General features: G+C 37.6%; 1 protein-coding gene across 1 annotated transcript in view; it reads left to right on the top strand.

The window, feature by feature from the left end:
- Nucleotides 1-457: 457 nt before the first annotated feature.
- LOC111875334 (39S ribosomal protein L16, mitochondrial) overlaps nucleotides 458-9,339 on the top strand; it is a 12,996-nt gene continuing 4,114 nt past the window's right edge. The window contains exons 1-5 of the mRNA XM_023871492.2: nucleotides 458-750; nucleotides 898-969; nucleotides 1,863-2,020; nucleotides 4,651-4,782; nucleotides 7,631-7,741. Of these exons, the coding sequence (XP_023727260.1) occupies nucleotides 711-750; nucleotides 898-969; nucleotides 1,863-2,020; nucleotides 4,651-4,782; nucleotides 7,631-7,741 (513 nt within the window). The 5' untranslated portion in view covers nucleotides 458-710. The remainder of the gene's footprint in view (nucleotides 751-897; nucleotides 970-1,862; nucleotides 2,021-4,650; nucleotides 4,783-7,630; nucleotides 7,742-9,339) is intronic.

Raw genomic sequence — 9,339 nt, 5'->3', positions numbered from 1 at the left:
TCTTCTGCACACACAAGCACAAAACACTTACCATCCTTTCTCTCATAGCTGGGCATATTTCTTCAGCTCTTTGTAGCAGAATTCTTGGCACTGAGAATGCAGAACCTTCCATAGCCTCGAAACTTTTTCTTATCACACGTTTTGTGGCTGCAAATGAATTGATTTACTACAATCCTAGTGATGTAGCATCATATTTCTAACAGGCGTACTAGTATCTAGCCGCGAATATTTGCCCAGGTCTGTAAGGAAATATACTGATTGTGTATAAAAACATAATGATGTGTCTTCCTTTGTTCTCAGAACAGAGACTACAAAGCTTATGCACTTACTGCTCTTACTGCACGTCCTCCTAACTCCTAACGCTCCTAACGCTCCTAACCGCTCTTAACACGCCATTGGTCACTGTACGAGGGAGCGTGTGGGAGGGAGTGTTTAACTACGAAATGTGCAAAACGGTGCGCATAGGTGTACGACGTGTACGAAATGAGCCAACGAGCCCAACGAAGCTACCTTCCGTGTCTCCGTGTCGTAACCGTCGTAACCGTCGTAAGGGTCGTAACTAACAAAGCAAGCGGAAGAATTAATTTGTGAGGAACATAAAGTATACGAGAACGATATATTTTGTTTGGGGTTGCAGTGAAGTGATATTCGTAGATTATTTTTAACAGCTAATCCTTCGTATACAATTTTGCATAATCAGCTAACTTACAATGCAGTGTTGCTGTTCACGGGTATTCGGGAAACTTATACGTATGTAGAAGTGCGGTTATGTATGGAATCATTATCAGAACTGCACATAACATTCATGCACACGAGTAGTTTTAGCCATTTTCGCTGTTTTAGTCGTAGGAAGGCATGCCAAAATATGGAGTAAGGTGAAATATGTTGTATTTCCAGGTTATGGTGCTACGCCAAATACCGTGCAAGTGGCAGGAGTGAAGTATTTTCCAGTGCCACAGACGTACGATCGTAAGTCATTATTCGAAATATATTTGCATAATGATATATTTGGACCAGATTGCCTTACAACTGCTGAAAGAATAACAGCTATATTATTAGTTACTATAGGATACTGACGATGGTGTATAACACACAGAGATATTGGGTTTTCGGACTTTATCCATCGTCCTGGTTTTTAAGGTGAGGACGGAAACAGATCCAGTTTCCGAAACGTCGTGTTTTTCTTAGTTATCTTAAAAACCAGGACGATGGTTAAAGTCTGAAAACCCAATATCTCTGGAACTATGTTATTGCTGCAGATCTTACCACTAAAACTCAGTGAAGTGATTGGTTACAGGGTGGGTGGCTGGAGTTTATTGATGGTGGGTGCTTGGGTTTATCCTTATTGCGTTATATCGAAAATGACATTTGATCCCTACTTAGCCTCTTATCTGGTTCTCTTTCTCTGGGGATGGGGAAATGAAGTACAAAGCTGGTCACTGTTCCCATGTTGTACCTAGAATATGTGGAGCATTAACTCCAGTCTCTTTGTATGTCTTATATGGTTAGGCACAGGGGCTACTTTGCGTGTTACAAAAACCCATTTCAGTATTAAGTTGAAACAGTCAAATTCCATAGAAAGCTATTTTGATGATAATAAAAAAAGCAAAATACTAGTTTTAATCAAGGTTCTTCTGATTATACACAGGTAGAGAAACATTATCAGGCTTTTAGATTTACTAGTAGTACAGTTTATGTGTAAGGTAAAGGTGAGTTTGTTCTTGTGCTTAATTAATTAAGCATGGCACCATGAAGATGTATGAGGGAGTGGAGGTATAGCTCCACAATTCTTGATCTTGGAACTATGTAGATGAATTTATGTATGCATTCACAAAGGGTTTAATTTTTTTTTATCTATTTAGATATTGAATTTCCTGAGAAAACTAAACTCAGATTTATGGATAAAGTACCGCAGATGCAGGGAAATATTCGACCTCCAAAGATGATAAAGAACCTAAAGTTCATGCGTGGACCAGAAGAGGTTCACAATTTTCTTCTTCATCAGCAGTTTGGAATAATTGTTAAGTATAATTATGTTCAGTGGTATACTGCTGTGTGAGGTGCACCAGTTGACACTGTTGAATGTAGTGCTTGTATGTTTATATTGTCATGTGGTAGTAACTAGACATGGGGTTTGGATTTATTGAATGTTTATAACTCGTAAATACAAGTAATTATAACACTTTCAGTAATCTACACACACATCAAATCATTACTGCAAACACCAAGTCTTCCAAATCTGCCATGTCTTCACTAGTCATTGATTGGTAGCAGTGTCTAACAGTGTAACTTTAGAATTGTAAACACTGACTCTGGCCTCCGACTCACAACTGCCGATTCACTCACTTCAAGCCAAAGTCAAATTCATGTTACAACTGATAGTCGGTTGGTCAATCTTGGTGTGAAGCCCCATCTCGGGTTTAAAACAGTTTTTGTTCCTGCGGTTTTGTCGATGTGTGGCGTCCTTTCTGACAAGAGGACAGGTCTGCAATTTACTGTGATCAAAAGCATTAGTACCTTTCATCTATACAGTTTTACATGTCTGCAATCTACATAGTTGTTTGTCAAGAGGCCAGTTCCTCGTGGATACCTAATACCTACTATAGAGTTTTACATGTAACACTAGTATACATGTCAAAGTCAAGGTTATGTTAAAACCGATGGTCAGTTCACCAGTCCATCTTGGTGCCGTGCTTCATCTGGGCCCCAAGACCAGATTTCTATTACTGTCAGACAATGGCAGGCTTGCTGATGTGGGGCACCCTGTCTGACAAGATGATGGGTTTGTTATTTACAATTGCTGCTGGGTTTGCCAGCGCAGTCATTCTTGGGTCTGAGTCCTGCAGAACTCATGACCATATATTACTGTTTCAGATTCAAGACTCCCCCAACCTAGAGGGCCAGGTATGCATATTTATATTCCCCAGGAACAGGTTGGCGTAGTTATATCCCCAGGAACTGGATTCCCTTTTTGTCGCCCCCTACCTACAGTGTAGGTATTCAAACTCACCTCCATGTGGGAGCTGGGTCCCAGTCATTTGGCCAGTTAAATTGCTGCTGGTCTTTGANTTAAGATTCTACGGTCCTTCTTCAGGCTACACCGAAAGATGTTTAAAATACAGAAATACGTTTGGGCTGACGTATCATAGTAATACTGACTTCATGTTTGTTTCTAATTTCACTGCGCGTAGTAAGCATAATCCATTCACATAAGTAACACACAGATGTAAATTCATGCATAAATGTGGACTCTCGTTTCATTACATCAAATCAAAGTCCCTACTTACTAATTAATCTAATTAATTGCACGACATACCTCAATTACGTACATATACATTCACAAGCTACGCAGTTTTACTCGTTTTACTGTGGGAACCTCCCCGCCGAAGAGCCAAAATCGTTCAACGGAAATTTAAGATCCTCTGATTGGCTCACACTTACGCGATTCGATTGAATGCGATAGGTGTATAATGATCGATTCCAGTCATTACGAGACTACCTAGTTCATGTAAATGTTCATAGATGGCTGGTCTGCATGTTTCCCTCTCCCCTATGGGAGTTACACCCCCCTGCTTAGGATTAAATAGAATATTGTTATTAAATTAAAAGTCAGTGTGGAAATTTAAATGCCTGGGCAACCAGTATTATTTATACAGCAGCTTGAAAGAATTCAGTACCTTTAATCCTATGCTAGCGTTATTGCAGTAGAATTTAGTAAGATTATATATTGGGCCATGCCATAGCTCAAGTGGTTAGTCGCTGGTTTCCCACTGCGGCGGCCCAGGTTCAGTCAAGTGGGATTTGTGGTGGACAAAGTGGCACTGGGGCAGGTTTTTTCCGAGTACTTTGGTTTCCCCTGCCAATCTTCATTCCACCAATTGCTCCACAGTCACCCTCACCTATCATCTGGGGCTGGTACACTAGGCCAGAAGTGGCTACAGTACAAGGGACTTAGTCCCACCCCACTAGCAAAAAAAAAAAATAGATATATTCCCCATACTTAACAAAGTAAAACACAGCGTATAAAAGGCATTCAAAATAGCTGGTCTGATACTGTCAGAACAGAGTGGATTTAAATCATGCAACAGAGAATTAAAGTTGAGGAAATTACAAAGTTACTTGTGTTGTCTCTTACCATGTCTACTCATGGTATTGAACAATGCAGTTATGTATGTCTTTGGTGGTATGGTTTGGATAACAAAATTATCACTGATAGTTCGTGCTGTGGAAATGATTGTTATATTGGTACAAAACATCAGATTTCAAGTGTTTTACATTTCAGTTCCGAGGTGCTAGTCTTTCAGAAACTAAAATGAATAAGAGTCTTACTTTCATAGAAATATTATATTTATGCAGGTATTTAATCTGCAATATTATCTGATGACCTTTATTAATTTTTATAATAAAAGTTTTATTTCAAATTGATACACCTCTACTGCATTTTGTATTATCCTAGTCAAATTGCACAAGTAAAGATATTTTAACACACAAATGTAACATTCAGGAGATGCTGTTTGAGTTATACGTAATATGCATTTTGCAGGTTGTGCAAAATTACTGAGAGAATACCAGTAAACATCTTTCACTCTTTGTTATTGAAACTTATTATGTTCCAGAAACCTACTAATTTCCCTCTGTCCTTAATAATAGGCATTAACTGGAGGTCGTATGAAGTGGGGTCATTTTGAAATGGTTCGCCTTGGAATTTTGCGAAAAATGGATCAAAATCGTATGTTTGCTGTATGGAGAATTGATGGACCCTGGCAACCAGTTACAAAAAAGGTATTGTATATACTGACTTCTGAACCTAGCACCTCTTTAGGTCTTTTATTGGTACCAGCGGTATAGATGATTTGACTGGATTGTCTCCATGAAGTTAGAGTAGCCAGAAATTTGTATAATTTAAAGTTTTATGCTAAAATAATTATATTTCAAATTTTTAAAAGGAAAGTTTTTTTTATTTCATTTTACCCCAAATTAATATATGTATAGTTTATGTTGTAACTTGAACTTGACTGGTTATCTCCCCTGTGATAAATACGTTATGTAAATTTGAGATTGTTTTAAACAGCTGTAGTTTTCCATCACTTAATTTGGTTGTGAAGAACAAATCTCTTCAAGATCCATATTTTACAGTGTAGTTGGTTGAGGCACTATGGTACAAGCAAGAAGGTTGCAGGTTCAAGTCCTGATGAGGTCACTGGATTCTTTTTCAATTTACCTAATGCCTTCAGCCACACTATGGCCCTGGGATCGACTCAGCCTCTGACAGAAATGAGTACCAGGAGTATTTTGGAATATTCTTGGGGGTAAAGGGCACCTGGCTTGTAGGGCTGACAACCTTGCCATCGTCTATGAGCCAGTTGTCTATAAAATGTGGGAACCTCAACATCTCACAACCCTATGGGCCTCCACAGCCTGTTACAGGGATACCTTTATTTATTTATTTTTTTTACATACATTTAAGTCCTTCTAAATGCTACAGTTTCATTATTATAGCTGACACTTCACATGGAGACCTGCATACACTTTTGTGGGAGTATTAAGCATAAACTGCCAGACATTTATGAGAATGAAGAACGTTTCAGGCAGAAGTTGTGGAGGAAAATGAGACATATTTCATACCCAGTGCACTTCTTTTAAGTATTACAGTTTTTGAGATACTGTAATTAAGCAGAAGGTAGCATATGCCCCAGAAATTTTACACTATGTTTACACTCCCTAACTTGTTAAAAATATTATAGGTGAGTTGAGTATTGTAGTGAATTGTGACTTTAAGAGGTGGATTGATAGTTATGACAAGACCATTGTACTATTTACAAACATTCCACACATAACTATCCTGTGTTGAGTGCAGGCTTTTGAAATTTTCCTCATAAGTTTAGAATTGAATTTTATGGAGATACTTTCAATTTAAAAAAATCTCGTGAGTTGAAATTTCCATGGATGACATGGTCATAAACAGCCATCAGAAACTGAATTTCTTATTTGTAATTTGGTGTATCAAAATACATTATGTCACACACTGAAGTCTCTTAAGAAGAAAACAGAGGCAACAAGGAATTCTGGGTAGAACTCTTAAGCCAGCTTTCTGATTGCACAGGCTTCTAGTCCTACACTTACAGCATAGTGATCACCTAAGAAAATTTTTCTAATACTTAAGAAAGGAAAGTAGGCCAAAACAATATTGCATGATGGTAACCTAGAAGCTGTTATAAAGAGAAGCAGAAAATATAGAACATCCCAGGAAAGGCTGTAATAGCAATTTGTTGCTGGTTGAAACAGTCATAACTGTAAATATAACTTATTTTTAATTAATATCCACGACTTGAAAAATGCGCTTGTCTGCAATTCTGTGATGAGTGAACATTTTAAGCTGAGTATAAAAATCAATACAGCAGTTTCAGTTTAGTTGATTCCATTAATTTGTTCTTGTTTCTCTTACTTCCACTTAATACATAATTATCTTTGGTATAAAAGAATAATTTAATCTAATTTATGTCAGATACAGTATAATAATATGTTTCATAAATTGCCAATATCAAAAACTACGCAGGAGACCCTGAAATTCATATTTCACGGTTAATCAAATCGGTTTTGACAAGCTTCATAGGAACGTTAGTAGTGGTCAAGTTACAAAATTTGCCATTGTATGTTGCTTCTTGACATACTGCATATGTGGTGAGGAGTAAAGTCACTATAATAGAAGTCAGTGATCTCAGGTAGTCATATTAATGTGTCCACAGTGAAGCACAGATTATGTTGCTGTACACAGATATGTAAACATGACTAAAGAGAAAAGCAGAAACATGTTTGAAATTTCTCTCATCACACTGTTGCTTATGTCAAGATTTTGAGGTTATGGATGGTACTGGTATTGCACTGTTTTTCCAGTTTAACTTAACTTTAACTTTAATTTCTTGTTCCATCACATCCATTTGAGGCTGAAGCCTAGATACGGAATTGTGTCAAATTATCTTGCTAATACAATCAAGCAGTTGTTTCTCCATAATTGGTGCCCTAATTTGTGGGACCTACTGCCTGGCAGCCTCATTGCACCATTACAACTTTCCTTTTATCAGCTCAAATCTTAGTGGTTCTTAAGGTCAGTTTGGGAATTCCCATGGCATTGGCTATGTCAACTGTATAATGTGTGTACAGCCATTATGATTGTACCTTCTAATAACATCTAATTTCACCTCAAGGGTAATAGACTTCCTTTGCATTCTGCCACACGTAGCACTTCTGTGTCATGTTATGACAATCAGTTTTATGTTATGGGTTACATAAAATTAGGAAGATAAATGCAGTGTAATTTGAGATGTTGCCCAGATTGCAACTGCAGAACAAGTGTGTCTACATCAATGCTGAAGAGAGTAGATCTCACCTGTGCTTGAATTATTTGCCCACCACATCATAATTAGTTCATGTTGCAGCAACTGCTTAATCTTTCTAAGAAGATTTATGATATAACAAAATCACAAAGTGGAATTGAAGATAATGAGGGATGTCTATACATAAAATTAATAGTTTATGGACACAATTAGTGTTTAATGCCTACTTTGTTATTACTATATCGCAATTTTCATACCAAGAAGCAGTCACTGAGATAATTATTTTCACCTTCTAGGGCCAGGGTCAGCGTATGGGTGGTGGCAAAGGACCTATTGATCATTATGTGACACCAGTCAAAGCTGGAAGGGTCATTCTAGAGTTGGGTGGAAGATGTGAATTCATAGAAGTAAGTTACTTACTTGCTTTCAGCTAGTGAAGTATTTCAGATATCCCATATTGGTATATATTGTGACATATGTGCCATGTCTGTAACAGTAGAAGAATGTCTTCGTTGCTTGCCACCGACTCCATAAACATTTTCGTGGCGGCGAATACAGGCAACAGTAGAATAACTGCTGTTTCTATGCAACTGGCAGTAAACACTTTCCCCTTAAGAATGTGTAAACAGTGGGGAGTCCATTGTTATAAGATACACACTGTGACTAGTTGGTAGGTTATGCAGCTATTCCGAATAGAAGAGGTTTTCTATGTGGTCCATGCTGCGGCTGTATAACAAGATTCCGAGAATAATTAGAGCAACATACATAAATTAACAAATACATTAAAATTGCGAAAGGCTTGTGGACTTGATGGTATTCCAAATGAATGCTTTAGGCTTCTTCCAAGAAGACCACTGGTGCATCTGACACATTTAATTAATCACTGCCTTTGGCTGTCCTATCTTCCAAAGCCTTGGAAGAAGCAAAGGTTATACCCTTATTGAAACCCGGTAAGAACCCAAAATTTCCTCAAAATTTACGCCTGATTAGCCTCTTGTCTACAACAGGCAAGCTATTCGAAAAAGTTATTTTGAAAATAGTCCAAAGGGAAATTGAAGAAAAAGGCCTGATTATTGCAAGCCAGTTTGGATTCTGTGCCCATCATAGCACGACACTTCAATGTATGAGGCTTACGGACCACGTAACCTTAAAATTCAACAATAACATGTCTACAGCTGCTGTATTATTGGATATTGAAAAAGCCTTTGATAAAATATGGCACACTGGCTTGCTATATAAATTATCTACATTATAATTTTTGATAATTGTAATTGTCATTGTATCTAATTCTAATATAGTTCTGTAATATAATTTTCCCAAATTTTCAGATCAGAGGCAAGTGCTGAAAATTTGGGAAAATTATATTACAGAACTATATGATCGACCTAATCGGCCAGAAACCTTGGAAGTGGAACCGGAAGAAGTAGATACAGACGAGAAAGGACCATATATTTTACAAAGTGAGGTGGAAAAAGCTATCAAGGAAATGAGGAAGGGAAAGGCTACAGGAGATGATGATGTACCTGGAGATGTGCTCAAGTTACTGGGATAAGGTGGTTTGAAAACACTGACAAAACTATTGAACACCATATATGAAAGTGGAGAGTGGCCCAAGGACTTTACAGAAGTTACAATGATTGCCTTAAAGAAAAAGACAAAAGCTACAAAATGCAGCGACCATCGCACAATAAGTCTTATTGCACATACAGCAAAGATAATAGCAAAGATACTTAAAAGAAGAATTGAAAGGAAAATAGAGGATGTACTTGGAGAAGATCAGTTTGGATTTAGAAGAGGAAAAGGAACCAGGGATGCAATTGGGATGATGAGAATTATAGCAGAACGAACTTTGGAGATAGAAGAAGAACTGTGTGCTTGCTTTATAGACTGGCAGGAGACATTTGACCGTGTAAATTGGACTAAATTAATGCAGATCCTAAAGGAAACAGGTATCGATTGGCGTGAAAGAAGATTGATTAGTAAATTGTACATGGATCAGAAAGTT

Source organism: Cryptotermes secundus, unplaced genomic scaffold, assembly GCF_002891405.2.
Source record: "Cryptotermes secundus unplaced genomic scaffold, Csec_1.0 scaffold1807, whole genome shotgun sequence".
Lineage (NCBI taxonomy): Eukaryota > Metazoa > Arthropoda > Insecta > Blattodea > Kalotermitidae > Cryptotermes > Cryptotermes secundus.
The sequence above is the reverse complement of the archived record's forward strand: the minus strand, read 5'-3'. Positions and strand labels throughout refer to the sequence as shown.